This window comes from Oncorhynchus clarkii, chromosome 26 (assembly GCF_045791955.1).
Source record: "Oncorhynchus clarkii lewisi isolate Uvic-CL-2024 chromosome 26, UVic_Ocla_1.0, whole genome shotgun sequence".
Classification (NCBI taxonomy): Eukaryota; Metazoa; Chordata; class Actinopteri; order Salmoniformes; family Salmonidae; genus Oncorhynchus; species Oncorhynchus clarkii.
Window position 1 is genome coordinate 46,217,646 of NC_092172.1, and position 25,000 is coordinate 46,242,645.

At 46.6% G+C, this 25,000-nt stretch overlaps 1 protein-coding gene across 1 annotated transcript in view; it reads left to right on the top strand.

Moving 5' to 3' along the window:
• LOC139385252 (vacuolar protein sorting 13 homolog C) overlaps nt 1-25,000 on the top strand; it is a 204,483-nt gene that overhangs the window by 140,306 nt on the left and 39,177 nt on the right. The window contains exons 59-65 of the mRNA XM_071130409.1: nt 1,494-1,615; nt 7,139-7,436; nt 11,804-12,193; nt 18,642-18,746; nt 19,102-19,266; nt 19,898-20,023; nt 22,251-22,384. Of these exons, the coding sequence (XP_070986510.1) occupies nt 1,494-1,615; nt 7,139-7,436; nt 11,804-12,193; nt 18,642-18,746; nt 19,102-19,266; nt 19,898-20,023; nt 22,251-22,384 (1,340 nt within the window). The remainder of the gene's footprint in view (nt 1-1,493; nt 1,616-7,138; nt 7,437-11,803; nt 12,194-18,641; nt 18,747-19,101; nt 19,267-19,897; nt 20,024-22,250; nt 22,385-25,000) is intronic.

The window sequence follows — 25,000 nt, forward strand, 5'->3', positions numbered from 1 at the left end:
CCATCACTCTCTATGGAGCTGTCCTCTATTACTCTCTATGGAGCTGTCCTCTATTACTCTCTATGGAGCTGTCCCCCATCACTCTCTCTATGGAGCTGTCCTCTATCACTCTCTATGGAGCTGTCCTCCATCACTCTCTATGGAGCTGTCCTCCATCACTCTCTATGGAGCTGTCCTCCATCACTCTCTCTATGGAGCTGTCCTCCATCACTCTCTCTATGGAGCTGTCCTCCATCACTCTCTCTATGGAGCTGTCCTCCATCACTCTCTCTATGGAGCTGTCCTCCATTACTCTCTCTATGGAGCTGTCCTCCATCACTCTCTCTATGGAGCTGTCCTCCATCACTCTCTCTATGGAGCTGTCCTCTATCACTCTCTCTATGGAGCTGTCCTCTATCACTCTCTATGGAGCTGTCCTCTATCACTCTCTCTATGAAGCTGTCCTCCATCACTCTCTATGGAGCTGTCCTCCATCACTCTCTCTATGGAGCTGTCCTCCATCACTCTCTATGGAGCTGTCCTCCATCACTCTCTCTATGGAGCTGTCCTCCATCACTCTCTCTATGGAGCTGTCCTCCATCACTCTCTATGGAGCTGTCCTCCATCACTCTCTATGGAGCTGTCCTCCATCACTCTCTATGGAGCTGTCCTCTATCACTCTCTCTATGAAGCTGTCCTCCATCACTCTCTCTATGGAGCTGTCCTCTATCACTCTCTATGGAGCTGTCCTCTATCACTCTCTATGGAGCTGTCCTCTATCACTCTCTATGGAGCTGTCCTCCATCACTCTCTCTATGAAGCTGTCCTCCATCACTCTCTCTATGGAGCTGTCCTCCATCACTCTCTCTATGGAGCTGTCCTCCATCACTCTCTCTATGGAGCTGTCCTCCATCACTCTCTCTATGGAGCTGTCCTCCATCACTCTCTCTATGGAGCTGTCCTCCATCACTCTCTCTATGGAGCTGTCCTCCATCACTCTCTCTATGGAGCTGTCCTCCATCACTCTCTCTATGGAGCTGTCCTCCATCACTCTCTCTATGGAGCTGTCCTCCATCACTCTCTCTATGGAGCTGTCCTCCATCACTCTCTCTATGGAGCTGTCCTCCATCACTCTCTCTATGGAGCTGTCCTCCATCACTCTCTATGGAACTGTCCTCCATCACTCTCTATGGAGCTGTCCTCTATCACTCTCTATGGAGCTGTCCTCCATCACTCTCTCTATGGAGCTGTCCTCTTACACTCTCTATGGAGCTGTCCTCCATCACCCTCTCTATGGAACTGTCCTCCTGTAGGCTATAGACACTCAACAGCTTTCAGTAGAGAGTAACAAGTCTTGTGGACTAGCAACATGAACGCAGCTGATATTAAAATACATTTGATTTATTCAGCACTTTTCAATTACAGTAAAATCTGTGTTTTTGTTTCCATTGAGTCAAAAAAAAGGATGATGTCGTCCTTAACTGACTGTTTGTCAACGTGGTTTTGTGTTTCAGATCCAGAACCATTTCTCAGTGCCGTTTACCATCCTGAAGTATTGTCCCACATCCAGAGGGATGGTTAATATAGGACTGGCAGAGCCCGAGAGAGAGTCTGATGTAGCCCTGGACTCCTACAGGTAATAACCATGTTGGTAGGACAGGTAATAACCATGTTGGTAGCCCTGGACTCCTACAGGTAATAACCATGTTGGTAGGACAGGTAATAACCATGTTGGTAGGACAGGTAATAACCATGTTGGTAGCCCTGGACTCCTACAGGTAATAACCATGTCGGTAGCCCTGGACTCCTACAGGTAATAACCATGTTGGTAGGACAGGTAATAACCATGTTGGTAGCCCTGGACTCCTACAGGTAATAACCATGTTGGTAGCCCTGGACTCCTACAGGTAATAACCATGTCGGTAGGACTGGTAATAACCATGTTGGTAGCCCTGGACTCCTACAGGTAATAACCATGTCGGTAGCCCTGGACTCCTACAGGTAATAACCATGTTGGTAGGACAGGTAATAACCATTTTGGTAGCCCTGGACTCCTACAGGTAATAACCATGTCGGTAGCCCTGGACTCCTACAGGTAATAACCGTGTTGGTAGGACAGGTAATAACCATGTTGGTAGGACAGGTAATAACCATGTCGGTAGCCCTGGACTCCTACAGGTAATAACCATGTTGGTAGCCCTGGACTCCTACAGGTAATAACCATGTCGGTAGGACTGGTAATAACCATGTTGGTAGCCCTGGACTCCTACAGGTAATAACCATGTCGGTAGCCCTGGACTCCTACAGGTAATAACCATGTTGGTAGGACAGGTAATAACCATTTTGGTAGCCCTGGACTCCTACAGGTAATAACCATGTCGGTAGCCCTGGACTCCTACAGGTAATAACCGTGTTGGTAGGACAGGTAATAACCATGTTGGTAGGACAGGTAATAACCATGTCGGTAGCCCTGGACTCCTACAGGTAATAACCATGTCGGTAGCCCTGGACTCCTACAGGTAATAACCATGTTGGTAGGACAGGTAATAACCATGTCGGTAGGACAGGTAATAACCATGTCGGTAGCCCTGGACTCCTACAGGTAATAACCATGTTGGTAGGACAGGTAATAACCATGTTGGTAGCCCTGGACTCCTACAGGTAATAACCATGTTGGTAGGACAGGTAATAACCATGTTGGTAGCCCTGGACTCCTACAGATAATAACCATGTTGGTAGGACAGGTAATAACCATGTTGGTAGCCATGGACTCCTACAGGTAATAACCATGTTGGTAGGACAGGTAATAACCATGTTGGTAGCCCTGGACTCCTACAGGTAATAACCATGTTGGTAGGACAGGTAATAACCATGTTAGTAGGACAGGTAATAACCATGTTGGTAGCCCTGGACTCCTACAAGTAATAACCATGTCGTTAGCCCTGGACTCCTACAGGTAATAACCATGTTGGAATGGCAGGTAATAACCATGTTGGTAGCCCTGGACTCCTACGGGTAATAACCATGTTGGTAGGACAGGTAATAACCATGTTAGTAGGACAGGTAATAACCATGTTGGTAGCCCTGGACTCCTACAAGTAATAACCATGTCGTTAGCCCTGGACTCCTACAGGTAATAACCATGTTGGTAGCCCTGGACTCCTACAGGTAATAACCATGTTGGTAGCCCTGGACTCCTACAGGTAATAACCATGTTGGTAGGACAGGTAATAACCATGTTATTAGGACAGGTAATAACCATGTTGGTAGCCCTGGACTCCTACAAGTAATAACCATGTCGTTAGCCCTGGACTCCTACAGGTAATAACCATGTTGGTAGGGCAGGTAATAACCATGTTGGTAGCCCTGGACTCCTACAGGTAATAACCATGTTGGTAGGGCAGGTAATAACCATGTCGGTAGCCCTGGACTCCTACAGGTAATAACCATGTTGGTAGTATAGATAATAACCATGTTGGTAGGACAGGTAATAACCATGTCGGTAGCCCTGGACTCCTACAGGTAATAACCATGTCGGTAGCCCTGGACTCGTACAGGTAATAACCATGTTGGTAGGACAGGTAATAACCATGTCGGTAGCCCTCAACTCGTACAGGTAATAACCATGTTAGTAGGACTGGTAATAACCATGTCGGTAGCCCTGGACTCCTACAGGTAATAACCATGTTGGTAGGACAGGTAATAACCATGTTGGTAGGACAGGTAATAACCATGTTGGTAGCCCTGGACTCCTACAGGTAATAACCATGTTGGTAGCCCTGGACTCCTACAGGTAATAACCATGTTGGTAGCCCTGGACTCCTACAGGTAATAACCATGTTGGTAGGACAGGTAATAACCATGTTAGTAGGACAGGTAATAACCATGTTGGTAGCCCTGGACTCCTACAGGTAATAACTATGTTGGTAGGGCAGGTAATAACCATGTTGGTAGCCCTGGACTCCTACAGGTAATAACCATGTTGGTAGGGCAGGTAATAACCATGTCGGTAGCCCTGGACTCCTACAGGTAATAACCATGTTGGTAGGACAGGTAATAACCATGTTGGTAGTATAGGTAATAACCATGTTGGTAGGACAGGTAATAACCGTGTCGGTAGCCCTGGACTCCTACAGGTAATAACCATGTCGGTAGCCCTGGACTCGTACAGGTAATAACCATGTTGGTAGGACAGGTAATAACCATGTCGGTAGCCCTCGACTCGTACAGGTAATAACCATGTTAGTAGGACTGGTAATAACCATGTCGGTAGCCCTGGACTCCATCAGGTAATAACCATGTTGGTAGGACAGGTAATAACCATGTTGGTAGGACAGGTAATCCCCATGTTGGTAGCCCTGGACTCCTACAGGTAATAACCATGTTGGTAGGACAGGTAATAACCATGTTGGTAGCCCTGGACTCGTCCAGGTAATAACCATGTCGATAGCCCTGGACTCGTGCAGGTAATAACCATGTTGGTTTCCCTGGTCTCGTGCAGGTCTTTAGAGAGGGACCTTACACAGAGACCTTACACAGGGACCTTTTATACAGGGTGTAACACAGCGTGTACTTACCAGGGTCCATTTTGGTGCACGTTACACAACACTTCCTGTTTCTGTAAAAAAAAAAAATTTCAACATAGCTTCTGAAAGGCCGGTGATCGCAGCGTACAGACAAAGGATACTATTTATGAGATGCTAATCATAAACAGGAAATTAAGAGGTTGATGTGTGATGAGCTGGGTAGCTTGGGAGATCCAGGTGTCCCCTTGCTCAATCTCAGTATCTGTTATCCGGCTCGAAGGACCACGTTCGAGAGAGTGGCACCATAGCACCATAGTGCTTTCAACAATTATTTTAGTACTTTCAACAAGTATTCTAGTGCTTTCTACGAGTATTCTAGTGCTTTAAATGAGTATTCTAGTGCTTTAAATGAGTATTCTAGTGCTTTAAATTAGTATTCTAGTGCTTTAAATGAGTATTCTAGTGCTTTAAATGAGTATTCTAGTGCTTTAAATGAGTATTCTAGTGCTTTAAACAAATATTTTTGTGCTTTCAACAAGTATTCTAGTGCATTAAATTAGTATTCTAGTGCTTTCAACAAGTATTCTAGTGCATTAAATGAGTATTTTAGTGCTTTCAAGTATTCTAGTGCTTTCTACGAGTATTCTAGTGCTTTCTACGAGTATTATAGTGCTTTCAACAAGTATTCTAGTGCTTTCAACAAGTATTCTAGTGCTTTCAACAAGTATTCTAGTGCATTAAATGAGTATTCTAGTGCTTTCAACAAGTATTCTAGTGCATTAAATGAGTATTTTAGTGCTTTCAAGTATTCTAGTGCTTTAAAATGAGTATTTTAGTGCTTTAAAATGAGTATTTTAGTGCTTTAAACGAGTATTCTAGTGATTTCAACAAGTATTCTAGTGCTTTCAAACAAGTATTCTAGTGCTTTCAAACAAGTATTCTAGTGCTTTCAAACAAGTATTCTAGTGCTTTCAAACAAGTATTCTAGTGCTTTCAAACAAGTGTTCTAGTGCTTTCAAACAGTATTCTAGTGCATTCAACAAGTAAAAACCCCCTAGACCCACCCACCGGTGCATCAATATAAGTTGCATAACAAAAGATTCCCGTTCAAAATCCGACAGTTTAACTTAGAGATGTTTTTATTACATTGGATGCGTATCAATCAGTTTCCGTATCAATCCACTGCATTCACTAGTGTCGCGTTTCAGTATCAATCCACTGCATTCACTAGTGTCGCGTTTCCGTATCAATCCACTGCATTCACTAGTGTCGCGTTTCAGTATCAATCCACTGCATTCACTAGTGTCGCGTTTCCGTATCAATCCACTGCATTCACTAGTGTCACGTTTCAGTATCAATCCACTGCAGTCACTAGTGTCGCGTTTCAGTATCAATCCACTGCAGTCACTAGTGTCGCGTTTCAGTATCAATCCACTGCATTCACTAGTGTCGCGTTTCCGTATCTGCGTTGAAATGTGGCAGAGGTAGAGATGTGTTTTGTCAGACCATTAGAAATCCCGAAAATCACCAACTTATTTAGCATCCGAACGGTTTGACATACAAACTATAACCATTTTATGGAAAGGATAGACTGTCACGAACACAACGGTTCAGAACCGTTTGTGCTACAAATTAGTTGAAATTATCTGGAGCATCAGCATTTGTGGGTTTGATTACAGGCTCAAAATGGGCAGAAACAAAGTTTCTTCTGAAACTCGTCAGTCTATTCTTCTTCTGAGAAATGAACGCTATTCCATGAGAGAAATTGCCAAGAAACTGAAGATCTCGTACAACGCTGTGTACTACTCCCTTCACAGAACAGCAGTCTCAACGTCAGCAGTGAAGAGGCGACTCCGGGATGCAAAGAAAAAGCCAAATCTCAGACTTGCCAATAAAAAGGAAAGATTAAGTTGAGCAAAAGAACACAGACACTGGACAGAGGAACTCTGCCTAGAAGGGCAGCATCCCAGAGTCGCCTCTTCACTGTTGACGTTGAGACCGGTGTTTTGCGGGAACTATTTAATGAAGTTGCCAATTGAGGTCTTGTGAGGCGTCTGTTTCTCAAACTAGACACTCTAATGTACTTGTCCTCTTGCTTAGTTGTGCACCGGGGCCTCCCACTCCTCTTTCTATTCTGGTTAGAGCCAGTTTGCGCTGTTCTGTGAAGGGAGTAGTACACAGCGTTGTACGAGATATCTAAAAAGGGTCCTAAAATTGTAAATCCATAGTTTGAACCATCTTAAAACAATTCCATATGTCAGCTTAGCGATTCCCAACCGCTTAGACTTACAGGGGTAAAACAAATATTCTAGAACTTTTAACAAATATTCTAGAACTTTTAACAAATATTCTAGAACTTTTGTACAGACTTCCTGTCCTTACCTTGTTTCACTCCTCTCTTCTCTCTGACGCAGATGTCAGCTAGGGTTATGTTTAACTAGATTGTTAGTTATATGTGGTTAAATGTGGTCTCCTCGTTTATATGTGGTTACATGTGGCCTCCTCGTCTCTTCTCCCTCTATAGGTGTCAGCTAGGGTTATGTTTAACTAGATTGTTAGTTATATGTGGTTAAATGTGGTTTCCTCGTTATATGTGGTTAAATGTGGTCTCCTCGTCTCGTCGCCCTCTATAGGTGTCAGCTCTTCCTCCAGCCAGCCGGGCACCTGGAGGGCCAGTACGGCCCGTCGTCTACCTGTATCGCCTGGAAGGAGCAGGTCCACCTGAGCTCTGAGGTGCGGTCCCTTCTCCAGTGTCCGTCGGCAGACAGCAGCTTCCTGCCCCTCCAGGTGACCACCTTGGCCACACCAGATCACCTGTCCTTCATTTCCTCCCAGCGAGAGGACGACTGGGACCCTGCCTACGTCATCCACCTCCACCCAGCTGTGACCCTCCGGAACCTTCTGCCTTACAGCATCAGATATCTACTGGAGGTAGTAACACTGAGATAACCTAAACATGAAGACAGTCACTAGGCTAGGATCTAACCCTAGACCTGTACCCTGCCTTACAGCTATCTACTGGAGGTAGTAACACTGAGATAACCTAAACATGAAGACGGTCACTAGGCTAGGATCTAACCCTAGACCTGTACCCTGCCTTACAGCTATCTACTGGAGGTAGTAACACTGAGATAACATAAACATGAAGACGGTCACTAGGCTAGGATCTAACCCTAGACCTGTACCCTGCCTTACAGCTATCTACTGGAGGTAGTAACACTGAGATAACCTAAACATGAAGACAGTCACTAGGCTAGGATCTAACCCTAGACCTGTACCCTGCCTTACAGCATCAGATATCTACTGGAGGTAGTAACACTGAGATAACCTAAACATGAAGACAGTCACTAGGCTAGGATCTAACCCTAGACCTGTACCCTGCCTTACAGCATCAGATATCTACTGGAGGTAGTAACACTGAGATAACCTAAACATGAAGACAGTCACTAGGCTAGGATCTAACCCTAGACCTGTACCCTGCCTTACAGCTATCTACTGGAGGTAGTAACACTGAGATAACCTAAACATGAAGACAGTCACTAGGCTAGGATCTAACCCTGTACCCTGCCTTACAGCATCAGATATCTACTGGAGGTAGTAACACTGAGATAACCTAAACATGAAGACAATCACTAGGCTAGGATCTAACCCTAGACCTGTACCCTGCCTTACAGCATCAGATATCTACTGGAGGTAGTAACACTGAGATAACCTAAACATGAAGACAGTCACTAGGCTAGGATCTAACCCTAGACCTGTACCCTGCCTTACAACATCAGATATCTACTGGAGGTAGTAACACTGAGATAACCTAAACATGAAGACAGTCACTAGGCTAGGATCTAACCCTAGACCTGTACCCTGCCTTACAACATCAGATATCTACTGGAGGTAGTAACACTGAGATAACCTAAACATGAAGACAGTCACTAGGCTAGGATCTAACCCTAGACCTGTACCCTGCCTTACAGCATCAGATATCTACTGGAGGTAGTAACACTGAGATAACCTAAACATGAAGACAGTCACTAGGCTAGGATCTAACCCTAGACCTGTACCCTGCCTTACAGCTATCTACTGGAGGTAGTAACACTGAGATAACCTAAACATGAAGACAGTCACTAGGCTAGGATCTAACCCTAGACCTGTACCCTGCCTTACAGCTATCTACTAGAGGTAGTAACACTGAGATAACCTAAACATGAAGACAGTCCCTAGGCTAGGATCTAACCCTAGACCTGTACCCTGCCTTACAGCATCAGATATCTACTGGAGGTAGTAACACTGAGATAACCTAAACATGAAGACAGTCACTAGGCTAGGATCTAACCCTAGACCTGTACCCTGCCTTACAACATCAGATATCTACTGGAGGTAGTAACACTGAGATAACCTAAACATGAAGACAGTCACTAGGCTAGGATCTAACCCTAGACCTGTACCCTGCCTTACAGCATCAGATATCTACTGGAGGTAGTAACACTGAGATAACCTAAACATGAAGACAGTCACTAGGCTAGGATCTAACCCTAGACCTGTACCCTGCCTTACAGCATCAGATATCTACTGGAGGTAGTAACACTGAGATAACCTAAACATGAAGACAGTCACTAGGCTAGGATCTAACCCTAGACCTGTACCCTGCCTTACAGCTATCTACTGGAGGTAGTAACACTGAGATAACCTAAACATGAAGACAGTCACTAGGCTAGGATCTAACCCTAGACCTGTACCCTGCCTTACAGCTATCTACTAGAGGTAGTAACACTGAGATAACCTAAACATGAAGACAGTCACTAGGCTAGGATCTAACCCTAGACCTGTACCCTGCCTTACAGCATCAGATATCTACTGGAGGTAGTAACACTGAGATTACCTAAACATGAATACGGTCACTAGGCTAGGATCTAACCCTAGACCTGTACCCTGCCTTACAGCATCAGATATCTACTGGAGGTAGTAACACTGAGATAACCTAAACATGAAGACAGTCACTAGGCTAGGATCTAACCCTAGACCTGTACCCTGCCTTACAGCTATCTACTGGAGGTAGTAACACTGAGATAACCTAAACATGAAGACAGTCACTAGGCTAGGATCTAACCCTAGACCTGTACCCTGCCTTACAGCATCAGATATCTACTGGAGGTAGTAACACTGAGATAACCTAAACATGAAGACAGTCACTAGGCTAGGATCTAACCCTAGACCTGTACCCTGCCTTACAGCATCAGATATCTACTGGAGGTAGTAACACTGAGATAACCTAAACATGAAGACAGTCACTAGGCTAGGATCTAACCCTAGACCTGTACCCTGCCTTACAGCATCAGATATCTACTGGAGGTAGTAACACTGAGATAACCTAAACATGAAGACAGTCACTAGGCTAGGATCTAACCCTAGACCTGTACCCTGCCTTACAGCATCAGATATCTACTGGAGGTAGTAACACTGAGATAACCTAAACATGAAGACAGTCACTAGGCTAGGATCTAACCCTAGACCTGTACCCTGCCTTACAGCTATCTACTGGAGGTAGTAACACTGAGATAACCTAAACATGAAGACAGTCACTAGGCTAGGATCTAACCCTAGACCTGTACCCTGCCTTACAGCTATCTACTAGAGGTAGTAACACTGAGATAACCTAAACATGAAGACAGTCACTAGGCTAGGATCTAACCCTAGACCTGTACCCTGCCTTACAGCATCAGATATCTACTGGAGGTAGTAACACTGAGATTACCTAAACATGAATACGGTCACTAGGCTAGGATCTAACCCTAGACCTGTACCCTGCCTTACAGCATCAGATATCTACTGGAGGTAGTAACACTGAGATAACCTAAACATGAAGACAGTCACTAGGCTAGGATCTAACCCTAGACCTGTACCCTGCCTTACAGCTATCTACTGGAGGTAGTAACACTGAGATAACCTAAACATGAAGACAGTCACTAGGCTAGGATCTAACCCTAGACCTGTACCCTGCCTTACAGCGTCAGATATCTACTGGAGGTAGTAACACTGAGATAACCTAAACATGAAGACAGTCACTAGGCTAGGATCTAACCCTAGACCTGTACCCTGCCTTACAGCTATCTACTAGAGGTAGTAACACTGAGATAACCTAAACATGAAGACAGTCACTAGGCTAGGATCTAACCCTAGACCTGTACCCTGCCTTACAGCATCAGATATCTACTGGAGGTAGTAACACTGAGATTACTTAAACATGAATACGGTCACTAGGCTAGGATCTAACCCTAGACCTGTACCCTGCCTTACAGCATCAGATATCTACTGGAGGTAGTAACACTGAGATAACCTAAACATGAAGACAGTCACTAGGCTAGGATCTAACCCTAGACCTGTACCCTGCCTTACAGCTATCTACTGGAGGTAGTAACACTGAGATAACCTAAACATGAAGACAGTCACTAGGCTAGGATCTAACCCTAGACCTGTACCCTGCCTTACAGCTATCTACTGGAGGTAGTAACACTGAGATAACCTAAACATGAAGACGGTCACTAGGCTAGGATCTAACCCTAGACCTGTACCCTGCCTTACAGCTATCTACTGGAGGTAGTAACACTTAGATAACCTAAACATGAAGACAGTCACTAGGCTAGGATCTAACCCTAGACCTGTACCCTGCCTTACAGCATCAGATATCTACTGGAGGTAGTAACACTGAGATAACCTAAACATGAAGACAGTCACTAGGCTAGGATCTAACCCTAGACCTGTACCCTGCCTTACAGCTATCTACTGGAGGTAGTAACACTGAGATAACCTAAACATGAAGACAGTCACTAGGCTAGGATCTAACCCTAGACCTGTACCCTGCCTTACAGCATCAGATATCTACTGGAGGTAGTAACACTGAGATAACATGAAGACGGTCACTAGGCTAGTATCTAACCCTAGACCTGTAGCCTGCCTTACAGCATCAGATATCTACTGGAGGTAGTAACACTGAGATAACCTAAACATGAAGACAGTCACTAGGCTAGGATCTAACCCTAGACCTGTACCCTGCCTTACAGCTATCTACTGGAGGTAGTAACACTGAGAGAACCTAAACATGAAGACAGTCACTAGAATAGGATCTAAAACTAGACTAAAAGATACAAGCACAAAATAACAATCATCCAGCCACTAGACTTTGATTTCATTATTTCCTGTTGTTATGCCATGTTGAGATACCTCTACAATGCCAAGATACTTTCCTAATAGATACATTTTCATTACAAAAAAACCTGTGTGTATCCATTAATCCATCTCTCCAGGGCTCAGCAGAGTTCCATGAGCTCCAGGAGGGCAGCACGGCAGACGTCCTGAACGCCCGTATAGGAGGTGAGATCATGGAGATGGTCCTGGTTAAATACCAGGGTCGGAACTGGTCCGGACGTATCCGCATCGCCCAGGACATGCAGGAGTTCTTCCCCGTGTGCTTCACCTGCGACTCGGCCGAGAAGCTGAGCGTGGACCTGAGCGTGCACGCGGCGCGGCTGCATGGACGTCTGATGCTGGCTGTGTTTAGCCCGTACTGGATCGTCAACAAGACGTCCAGGGTTCTGCAGTACCGCGCGGAGGACGTCTCCGTCAAACACGCGTCGGACTTCAGGGACGTCGTCCTCTTCTCCTTCAAGAAAAAGAACATCTTCAGCAAGAACAAGGTAGGAAAGCTTCTGACTGTTTTATTGTACCTTTATTTAACTAGGCAAGTCAGTTAAGAACATATTCTTATTTGCAATGACGGCCTACCAAAAGGCCTCCTGTGGGGTCGGGGGCCTGGGATTAAAATAAATAAATACAATATAAATACAGGACAGAACACACATCACGACAAGAGAGACAACACAACATAAAGAGAGACCTACAGTGCCTTGCGAAAGTATTCGGCCCCCTTGAACTTTGCGACCTTTTGCCACATTTCAGGCTTCAAACATAAAGATATAAAACTGTATTTTTTTGTGAAGAATCAACAAGTGGGACACAATCATGAAGTGGAACGACATTTATTGGATATTTCAAACTTTTTTAACAAATCAAAAACTGAAAAATTGGGCGTGCAAAATTATTCAGCACCCTTAAGTTAATACTTTGTAGCGCCACCTTTTGCTGCGATTACAGCTGTAAGTCGCTTGGGGTATGTCTCTATCAGTTTTGCACATCGAGAGACTGAAATTTTTTCCCATTCCTCCTTGCAAAACAGCTCGAGCTCAGTGAGGTTGGATGGAGAGCATTTGTGAACAGCAGTTTTCAGTTCTTTCCACAGATTCTCGATTGGATTCAGGTCTGGACTTTGACTTGGCCATTCTAACACCTGGATATGTTTATTTTTGAACCATTCCATTGTAGATTTTGCTTTATGTTTTGGATCATTGTCTTGTTGGAAGACAAATCTCCGTCCCAGTCTCAGGTCTTATGCAGACTCCATCAGGTTTTCTTCCAGAGCCTTTATTTGGCTCCATCCATCTTCCCATCAATTTTAACCATCTTCCCTGTCCCTGCTGAAGAAAAGCAGGCCCAAACCATGATTCTGCCACCACCATGTTTGACAGTGGGGATGGTGTGTTCAGGGTGATGAGCTGTGTTGCTTTTACGCCAAACATAACGTTTTGCATTGTTGCCAAAAAGTTCAATTTTGGTTTCATCTGACCAGAGCACCTTCTTCCACATGTTTGGTGTGTCTCCCAGGTGGCTTGTGGCAAACTTTAAACAACACTTTTTATGGATATCTTTAAGAAATGGCTTTCTTCTTGCCACTCTTCCATAAAGGCCAGATTTGTGCAATATACGACTGATTGTTGTCCTATGGACAGAGTCTCCCACCTCAGCTGTAGATCTCTGCAGTTCATCCAGAGTGATCATGGGCCTCTTGGCTGCATCTCTGATCAGTCTTCTCCTTGTATGAGCTGAAAGTTTAGAGGGACGGCCAGGTCTTGGTAGATTTGCAGTGGTCTGATACTCCTTCCATTTCAATATTATCGCTTGCACAGTGCTCATTGGGATGTGTAAAGCTTGGGAAATCTTTTTGTATCCAAATCCGGCTTTAAACGTCTTCACAACAGTATCTCGGACCTGCCTGGTGTGTTCCTTGTTCTTCATGATGCTCTCTGCGCTTTTAACGGACCTCTGAGACTATCACAGTGCAGGTGCATTTATACGGAGACTTGATTACACACAGGTGGATTGTATTTATCATCATTAGTCATTTAGGTCAACATTGGATCATTCAGAGATCCTCACTGAACTTCTGGAGAGAGTTTGCTGCACTGAAAGTAAAGGGGCTGAATAATTTTGCACGCCCAATTTTTCAGTTTTTGATTTGTTAAAAAAGTTTGAAATATCCAATAAATGTCGTTCCACTTCATGATTGTGTCCCACTTGTTGTCGATTCTTCACAAAAAAATACAGTTTTATATCTTTATGTTTGAAGCCTGAAATGTGGCAAAAGGTCGCAAAGTTCAAGGGGGCCGAATACTTTCGCAAGGCACTGTAAGACAACAACATAGCATGGCAGCAACACAACATAACAACAACATGGTAGCAACACAACAACAACAACATGATAGCATCACAACATGACAACAACATGGTAGCAACACAACATGGCAACAACATGGTAGCAACACCACATAACAACAACATGGTAGCAACACAACATGACAACAACACAACATGGTACAAACATTATTGGACACAGACAACAGCAGAAAGGTCTAGAAAGTAGAGACAACAATACATCACACAAAGCAGACATAACTTTTCAGTAAGAGTGTCCATGATTTAAGTCTTTGAATGAAGAGATTGAGATAAAACTGTCCAGTTTGAGTGTTTGTTGCAGCTCGTTCCAGTCACTAGCTGCAGCGAACTGAAAAGAGGAGTAACCCAGGGATGTGTGTGCTTTGGGGACCTTTAACAGAATGTGACTGGCAGAAAAGTTGTTGTATGTGGAGGATGAGGGATGCAATAGATCTCTCAGATAGGGGGAGTGAGGCCTAAGAGGGTTTTATAAATAAGCATCAACCAATGGGTCTTGCAACAGGTTTACAGAGATGACCAGTTTACAGAGGAGTATAGAGTGCAGTGATCTGTCAACGGGTTTACAGAGATGACCAGTTTACAGAGGAGTATAGAGAGCAGTGATCTGTCAACGGGTTTACAGAGGAGTATAGAGAGCAGTGATCTGTCAACGGGTTTACAGAGGAGTATAGAGAGCAGTGATCTGTCAACAGGTTTACAGAGATGACCAGTCTACAGAGGAGTATAGAGAGCAGTGATCTGTCAACGGGTTTACAGAGATGACCAGTTTACAGAGGAGTATAGAGAGCAGTGATCTGTTGACCAGTTTACAGCTAGGGTGAAAGAGGAGCGATTAGCTTTGGCCAAGTCAATAAAAACAGCAGCACAATATTGCTTAGAATCAAGGGCGATGGTGACATCATTGCTTAGAATCAAGGGCGATGGTGACATCATTGCTTAGAATCAAGGGCGATGGTGACATCATTGCTTAGAATCAAGGGCGATGGTGACATCATTGCTTAGAATGAAGGGCGATGGTGACATCATTGCTTAGAATCAAGGGCGATGGTGACATCATTGCTTAGAATCAAGGGCGATGGTGACATCATTGCTTAGAATCAAGGGCGATGGTGACATCATTGCTTAGAATCAAGGGCGATGGTGACATCATTGCTTAGAATCAAGGGCGATGGTGACATCATTGCTTAGAATCAAGGCGCGATGGTGACATCATTGCTTAGAATCAAGGCGCGATGGTGACATCATTGCTTAGAATCAAGGGCGATGGTGACATCATTGAAGACCCTTTTAAGGTTGCAGTGACACATCCATAACCTGAGAGGGAAACCAGATTCAACCTTAATGAAGAAAACGTCTATAACCATCTGACCCAGCTGTTTTGGGGGGTTTAAGGAGCTCTTTTAGCACCTTGGACTCAGTGACCGCCTGCAGGGGAAAACGTTGTAGCGGGGCAGGGGGAAAAGTGGGAGGAGCATCGGGGATAGTCGCATTAGAAGGGGTGGGAGATGAGGAAATGTTGTACGGGCAAGGAGACATGGCTGTGTGCAATTCGAATCCTGGATATGCATCAGATGGCAATATGATCATGTTGTACAGCAATTTCACCAAGTAACATAGTCTGTCCCGCTGTTGGGTAAAGAACGTTCGTAGTCAACAAAGTATGCAGGAGTCATGAGGCAAAATTGCAAAATGCACAAGAACATTTTTTAATATATAACTACTTGGGGCCATTGTAAGTTCAGAGTCACTCACCCCAACAGTGTCTGTGGGCTGGAGGTGAGCTAAAGCTTGTGAGAGAGGGGTGATTGTGGTGGGGGTACCTGTACCAGACAGGAGGAGACAGGAGGAGACAGGAGGGAGTGTGGTGGAGGTACCTGTACCAGACAGGGGGGGAGAGAGGAGTGAGTGTGGTGGAGGTACCTGTACCAGACAGGGGGAGAGAGGAGTGAGTGTGGTGGAGGTACCTGTACCAGACAGGGGGAGACAGGAGGGAGTGTGGTGGAGGTACCTGTACCAGACAGGGGGAGAGAGGAGTGAGTGTGGTGGAGGTACCTGTACCAGACAGGGGGAGACAGGAGGGAGTGTGGTGGAGGTACCTGTACCAGACAGGGGGGGAGAGAGGAGTGAGTGTGGTGGAGGTACCTGTACCAGACAGGGGGAGTGTGGTGGAGGTACCTGTACCAGACAGGGGGAGAGAGGAGGGAGTGTGGTGGAGGTACCTGTACCAGACAGGGGGAGTGTGGTGGAGGTACCTGTACCAGACAGGGGGAGAGAGGAGGGAGTGTGGTGGAGGTACCTGTACCAGACAGGGGGAGTGTAGTGGAGGTACCTGTACCAGACAGGGGGAGACAGGCCAGGGAGAGAGGGGTGGAGGTACCTGTACCAGACAGGGGGAGAGAGGGGTGAGTGTGGTGGAGGTACCTGTACCAGACAGGGGGAGACAGGCCAGGGAGAGAGGGGTGGAGGTACCTGTACCAGACATGGGGAGAGAGGGGTGAGTGTGGTGGAGGTACCTGTACCAGGCCAGGGAGAGAGGGGTGAGTGTGGTGGAGGTACCTGTACCAGGCCAGGGAGTGAGAGGTGAGTGTGGTGGAGGTACCTGTACCAGGCCAGGGAGAGAGAGGTGAGTGTGGTGGAGGTACCTGTACCAGACAGGGGGAGAGAGGAGTGAGTGTGGTGGAGGTACCTGTACCAGACAGGGGGAGATAGGGGTGAGTGTGGTGGAGGTACCTGTACCAGACAGGGGGAGAGAGGGGTGAGTGTGGTGGAGGTACCTGTACCAGACAGGGGGAGAGAGGAGTGAGTGTGGTGGAGGTACCTGTACCAGACAGGGGGGGAGAGAGGAGTGAGTGTGGTGGAGGTACCTGTACCAGACAGGGGGAGAGAGGAGTGAGTGTGGTGGAGGTACCTGTACCAGACAGGGGGAGACAGGAGGGAGTGTGGTGGAGGTACCTGTACCAGACAGGGGGAGAGAGGAGTGAGTGTGGTGGAGGTACCTGTACCAGACAGGGGGAGACAGGAGGGAGTGTGGTGGAGGTACCTGTACCAGACAGGGGGAGTGTGGTGGAGGTACCTGTACCAGACAGGGGGAGAGAGGAGGGAGTGTGGTGGAGGTACCTGTACCAGACAGGGGGAGTGTGGTGGAGGTACCTGTACCAGACAGGGGGAGAGAGGAGGGAGTGTGGTGGAGGTACCTGTACCAGACAGGGGGAGTGTAGTGGAGGTACCTGTACCAGACAGGGGGAGTGTAGTGGAGGTACCTGTACCAGACAGGGGGAGACAGGAGGGAGTGTGGTGGAGGTACCTGTACCAGACAGGGGGAGAGAGGAGTGAGTGTGGTGGAGGTACCTGTACCAGACAGGGGGAGAGAGGAGTGAGTGTGGTGGAGGTACCTGTACCAGACAGGGGGAGTGTGGTGGAGGTACCTGTACCAGACAGGGGGAGTGTAGTGGAGGTACCTGTACCAGACAGGGGGAGAGAGGAGTGAGTGTGGTGGAGGTACCTGTACCAGACAGGGGGAGTGTAGTGGAGGTACCTGTACCAGACGGGGAGACAGACCAGGGCAGACGGGGAACAGATCGCCAGGTGGACTCCAAGCAGCAGGCAGTGGGAGAAGGTGTCAGACCCAATTTATTTGTGGAGGCAGATTTCTTGTAGAAAATGCCAATTGGATGGTCTCTGAACAGCAGGAGGGGGGCTTCAGGGGACGCTTCAAAGATCCCTGACATTTGTTGGGCCCAAAGGCCTTTTTACTTCACACCTTAGTGCTAATTAAATTTGTATCTGGTCTGTCCTTTTCAAGCCTGGCAGCTCAGGTCCGGGTTGGACGGTGTCCTCTGGTCTCTGCTGTTTGTTTGCTGGAGCTCCTTCCGTATAGCTTGGGAAAATAACACCTTGGCAGCAGTCGTCTCTCCGGTTAATTTTGGTCAAAATTAGGTTGTAGGTTTGGAGTTTTGATCTGTAGCGAAGGCCGTGCTGTGGAAGGTAGCATCCTGCATGTGTCCCTGCCGAAACATCCAAGGTCATCTAACTCCAAATCTATCCTTTTGTAAAAAATAAATGTTGAAAAATGTAAGAGCTCACATTAAGCTGTCTCTCTCTCTGAGGGGGGCGTGTCTTTCAGTTCTCTCTCTGGGGGGGGCGTGTCTTTCAGTTCTCTCTCTGGGGGGGGCGTGTCTTTCAGTTCTCTCTCTGAGGGGGGCGTGTCTTTCAGTTCTCTCTCTGAAGGGGGCGTGTCTTTCAGTTCTCTCTCTGAAGGGAGCGTGTCTTTCAGTTCTCTCTCTGAAGGGGGCGTGTCTTTCAGTTCTCTCTCTGAAGGGAGCGTGTCTTTCAGTTCTCTCTCTGAAGGGAGCGTGTCTTTCAGTTCTCTCTCTGAAGGGAGCGTGTCTTTCAGTTCTCTCTCTGAGGGGGGTGTGTCTTTCAGTGTCTAACAGTGTTTCTCAAACCTTCCCTGGCAGTCCCCAAACTGCTCCCTGAATTTGATACATCCCAGATCAGACAGCATCTTTTAAAGTGTTTTTCCCCCTCTTAGATCAGCTGCTTCTCTCAGTAACGCTGGGTGTTGTCTTTCTACAGCTGCAGCTCTGTGTGTCCACCAGTTCCTGGTCTGATGGCTTCTCATTGGATACGGTGGGGAGTTATGGGTGTGTCAGATGCCCTGCCAACACCATGGACTATCTGGTGAGGAAATGACAACGTACAAAAAACAGTCACAACTCTGGAATGTAATGTTTTATTTCACATATAATCCTTTATCCAAGTGACTTAAGGTGAACTTACGGTGAACTTACGGTGGGTGACATTCAGTGGCCTCATGCAGGACTCAAACCCTATGATGATCTGTGTTTTGACTGAGACACTACAGCCTCGTGAAGGACGGACAGTCTGACAGTATAAGTCATGTGTTTTAACTGAGACACTACAGCCTCGTGAAGGACGGACAGTCTGACAGTATAAGTCATGTGTTTTAACTGAGACACTACAGCCGCGTTGTGAAGGACAGACAGTCTGACAGTATGAGTCATGTGTTTTGTAGGTTGGCGTCAGCATTCAGATGAGTAGTTTCAACCTGACCAAGATGGTGACCATGAGTCCGTTCTTCACGCTGGTCAACAAGTCTTCCTACGAGCTGGAGGTGGGAGAGGTGCAGACAGAGGAGGGCAGCGTCAACGGGAAGTGGCACTACATCTCCTCTACAGAGGTGAGGACCGACCGTGTGTTTGGATTTACTGTGCGTGCGTGCGCGTGCGTGCGTGCGTGCGTGTGTGTGTGTGTGTGTGTGTGAATGTAATAATGAACGTATGATGAGCGTGTTCCTCTGTCCGACTGTTGTCTTCCCTGTGTCCGACTGTTGTCTACCCTGTGTCCGTCTGTCCGACTGTTGTCTTTCCTGTGTCCGACTGTTGTCTACCCTGTGTTCGTCTGTCCGACTGTTGTCTTCCCTGTGTCCGACTGTTGTCTACCCTGTGTCCGTCTGTCCGACTGTTGTCTTCCCTGTGTCCGACTGTTGTCTTTCCTGTGTCCGTCTGTCTGACTGTTGTCTTCCCTGTGTCCGTCTGTCTGACTGTTGTCTTCCCTGTGTCCGTCTGTCCGACTGTTGTCTTCCCCATGTCTGACTGTTGTCTTCCCCGTGTCTGACTGTTGTCTTCCCTGTGTCCGTCTGTCTGACTGTTGTCTTCCCTGTGTCCGTCTGTCCGACTGTTGTCTTCCCTGTGTCCGACTGTTGTCTTCCCTGTGTCCGACTGTTGTCTTCACTGTGTCCGTCTGTTGTCTTCACTGTGTCCGTCTGTCTGTCTGACTGACTGACCTTTTTGACTTGCCTGTGTTTCCAGTGCCTCCCCCTCTGGCCAGAGTTGATCACAGGGAAGCTGTGTGTCAGGGTCGTGGGCTCAGACTCCAAGTCCAAGTCCTTCTTCTTCAACAAGCAGGACAACGGCACCCTGCTGGGCATGGATCAGGTCAGTATCCCTGGAGATACACCACATATCACTGACCTCACTTCCTGTCTGCTGGGCATGGATCAGGTCAGTATCCCTGGAGATACACCACATATCACTGACCTCACTTCCTGTCTGCTGGGCATGGATCAGGTCAGTATCCCTGGAGATACACCACATATCACTGACCTCACTTCCTGTCTGTTGGGCATGGACCAGTCAGCCACATATCACTGGACCTCACTTCCTGTCTGCTGGGCATGGACCAGGTCAGTGTCCCTGGAGATACTCCACATATCACTGACCTCACTTCCTGTCTGCTGGGCATGGACCAGGTCAGTGTCCCTGGAGATACTCCACATATCACTGACCTCACTTCCTGTCTGCTGGGCATGGACCAGGTCAGTATCCCTGGAGATACTCCACATATCACTGACCTCACTTCCTGTCTGCTGGGCATGGATCAGGTCAGTGTCCCTGGAGATGCACCACATATCACTGACCTCACTTCCTGTCTGCTGGACATGGATCAGGTCAGTGTCCCTGGAGATGCACCACATATCACTGACCTCACTTCCTGTCTGCTGGGCATGGACCAGGTCAGTATCCCTGGAGATGCACCACATATCACTGACCTCACTTCCTGTCTGCTGGACATGGATCAGTTCAGTGTCCCTGGAGATGCACCACATATCACTGACCTCACTTCCTGTCTGCTGGGCATGGATCAGGTCAGTGTCCATAGATATACACCACATATCACTGACCTCACTTCCTGTCTGCTGGACGTGGACCAGTCAGCCACATATCACTGACCTGATTTACCCTCTAACAGGTTCATTCACTGACAACAGAACACATTCTCATTTACAAGTCATTACCTTTGTTGTCTGTCTGCAATGGCCTTAAAGTATCAGATGCAACTTTCCAATCTTGTTTCTTATCAACTGTGACCTCTCTTCCTGTCTGTAGTATGGAGGTGTTGTTTCTATTAAACTGTGACCTCTCTTCCTGTCTGTTGTAGTATGGAGATGTTATCAACTGATCTCTCTTCCTGTCTGTTGTAGTATGGAGGTGTTGTTATCCACTGTGATCTCTCTTCCTGTCTGTTGTAGTATGGAGGTGTTGTTATCCACTGTGATCTCTCTTCCTGTCTGTTGTAGTATGGAGGTGTTGTTATCCACTGTGATCTCTCTTCCTGTCTGTTGTAATATGGAGGTGTTGTTATCCACTGTGATCTCTCTTCCTGTCTGTTGTAGTATGGAGGTGTTGTTTCTATTAAACTGTGACCTCTCTTCCTGTCTGTTGTAGTATGGAGATGTTATCAACTGATCTCTCTTCCTGTCTGTTGTAGTATGGAGGTGTTGTTATCCACTGTGATCTCTCTTCCTGTCTGTTGTAATATGGAGGTGTTGTTATCCACTGTGATCGCTCTTCCTGTCTGTTGTAGTATGGAGGTGTTGTTATCCACTGTGACCTCTCTTCCTGTCTGTTGTAGTATGGAGGTGTTGTTATCCACTGTGACCTCTCTTCCTGTCTGTTGTAGTATGGAGGTGTTATCCACTGTGACCTCTCTTCCTGTCTGTTGTAGTATGGAGGTGTTGTTATCCACTGTGACCTCTCTTCCTGTCTGTTGTAGTATGGAGGTGTTGTTATCCACTGTGATCTCTCTTCCTGTCTGTTGTAGTATGGAGGTGTTGTTATCCACTGTGATCTCTCTTCCTGTCTGTTGTAGTATGGAGGTGTTGTTATCCACTGTGATCTCTCTTCCTGTCTGTTGTAGTATGGAGGTGTTGTTATCCACTGTGACCTCTCTTCCTGTCTGTTGTAGTATGGAGGTGTTGTTATCCACAGTGATCTCTCTTCCTGTCTGTAGTATGGAGGTGTTGTTTCTATTAAACTGTGACCTCTCTTCCTGTCTGTTGTAGTATGGAGGTGTTGTTATCCACTGTGATCTCTCTTCCTGTCTGTCTGTAGTATGGAGGTGTTGTTATCCACTGTGATCTCTCTTCCTGTCTGTTGTAGTATGGAGGTGTTATCCAATGTGACCTCTCTTCCTGTCTGTTGTAGTATGGAGGTGTTATCCACTGTGACCTCTCTTCCTGTCTGTTGTAGTATGGAGGTGTTGTTATCCACTGTGACCTCTCTTCCTGTCTGTTGTAGTATGGAGGTGTTATCAACTGATCTCTCTTCCTGTCTGTAGTATGGAGGTGTTATCCACTGTGACCTCTCTTCCTGTCTGTTGTAGTATGGAGGTGTGCTAGTCGACGTGAACATCTCAGACAACTCTACTGTGATCAGCTTCACTGACTATTATGATGGAGCTGCTCCAGCTCTCATAGTCAACCACACACCCTGGGTTGTCATCACCTACAGACAGAGGTTAGACTGAACCTGACCCTTAACCCCTAAACCTAACATAGTCAACCACACACTCTGGGTTACCATCACCTAAAGACAGAGGTTAGACAGAACCTGACCCTTAACCCTTAACCGTAACCCATATTCCTAACCCATAACCGTAACCCATAGCCCTAACCTATAGCCCTAACCCATATTCCTAACCCATAACCGTAACCCATATTCCTAACCCATATTCCTAACCGTAACCCATAGCCCTAACCTATAGCCCTAACCGTAACCCATATTCCTAACCCCTAGCCCTAACCCATATTCCTAACCCATAACCGTAACCCATATTCCTAACACATAACCGTAACCCATAGCCCTAACCTATAGCCCTAACCGTAACCCATAGCCCTAACCCATAACCGTAACCCATATTCCTAACCCGTAACCGTAACCCATATTCCTAACCGTAACCCATATTCCTAACCCATAACCGTAACCCATAGTCCTAACCATAACCCATATTCCTAACCCATAACCGTAACCCATATTCCTAACCGTAACCCATATTCCTAACCCGTAACCGTAACCCATAGCCCTAACCTATAGCCCTAACCGTAACCCATATTCCTAACCGTAACCCATATTCCTAACCCATAACCGTAACCCATATTCCTAACCGTAACCCATATTCCTAACCCGTAACCGTAACCTATAGCCCTAACCGTAACCCATATTCCTAACCGTAACCCATATCCCTAACCCATATCCCTAACCGTAACCCATATCCCTAACCCATATCCCTAACCGTAACCCATATCCCTAACCTATAGCCCTAACCGTAACCCATAGCCCTAACCCATAACCGTAACCCATATTCCTAACCCGTAACCGTAACCCATATTCCTAACCGTAACCCATATTCCTAACCCATAACCGTAACCCATAGTCCTAACCATAACCCATATTCCTAACCCATAACCGTAACCCATATTCCTAACCTTAACCCATATTCCTAACCCGTAACCGTAACCCATAGCCCTAACCTATAGCCCTAACCGTAACCCATATTCCTAACCGTAACCCATATTCCTAACCCATAACCGTAACCCATATTCCTAACCGTAACCCATATTCCTAACCCGTAACCGTAACCCATAGCCCTAACCGTAACCCATATTCCTAACCGTAACCCATATTCCTAACCCATATCCCTAACCGTAACCCATTTCCCTAACCCATACCCCTAACCGTAACCCATATCCCTAACCGTAACCCATATCCCTAACCCATATTCATAACCGTAACCCATATTCCTAACCCATAACCGTAACCCATATTCCTAACCCGTAACCGTAACCCATAGCCCTAACCTATAGCCCTAACCGTAACCCATATTCCTAACCGTAACCCATATTTCTAACCCATATCCCTAACCATAACCCATTTCCCTAACCCATATCCCTAACCATAACCCATATCCCTAACCCATATCTCTAACCCATATCCCTAACCGTAACCCATATCCCTAACCCATGCCCTAACCCATATCCCTAACCGTAACCCATATCCCTAACCGCAACCCAAATCCCTAACCGTAACCCATATCCCTAACCGTAACCCATATCCCTAACCGTAACCCATATCCCTAACCCATATCCCTAACCATAACCCATATCCCTAACCCATATCCCTAACCGTAACCCATATCCCTAACCCATATCCCTAACCCATATCCCTAACCCTGGCCCTAACCCATATCCCTAACCCATATCCCTAACCCTAACCCATATCCCTAACCCTAACCCATGTCCCTAACCCATATCCGTAACCCGTAACCCTGGCCCTAACCCATATCCCTAACCCATATCCCTAACCCATATCCCTAACCCATATCCCTAACCCATATCCCTAACCCATATCCCTAACCCATATCCCTAACCCTGGCCCTAACCCATATCCCTAACCCATATCCCTAACCCATATCCCTAACCCATATCCCTAACCGTAACCCATATCCGTAACCCATATCCCTAACCCTGGTCCTAACCCATATCCCTGGCCCTAACCCTAACCCATATCCCTAACCCTAACCCATATCCCTAACCCATATCCCTAACCCATATCCCTAACCGTAACCCATATCCCTAACCCATATCCCTAACCCATATCCCTAACCCATATCCCTAACTGTAACCCATATCTGTAACCCGTAACCCTGGCCCTAACCCATATCCCTAACCCATATCCCTAACCCTAACCCATATCCCTAACCCATATCCCTAACCCATATCCCTAACCCATATCCCTAACCGTAACCCATATCCCTAACCCTGGCCCTAACCCATATCCCTAACCCATATCCCTAACCCATATCCCTAACCCATATCCCTAACCCATATCCCTAACCCTGGCCCTAACCCATATCCCTAACCCATATCCCTAACCCATATCCCTAACCCATATCCCTTACCCATATCCCTAACCCATATCCCTAACCCATATCCCTAACCCATATCCCTAACCCATATCCCTAACCCATATCCCTAACCCTGGCCCTAACCCATATCCCTAACCCATATCCCTAACCCATATCCCTAACCCATATCCCTAACCCATATCCCTAACCCATATCCCTAATCTTGGCCC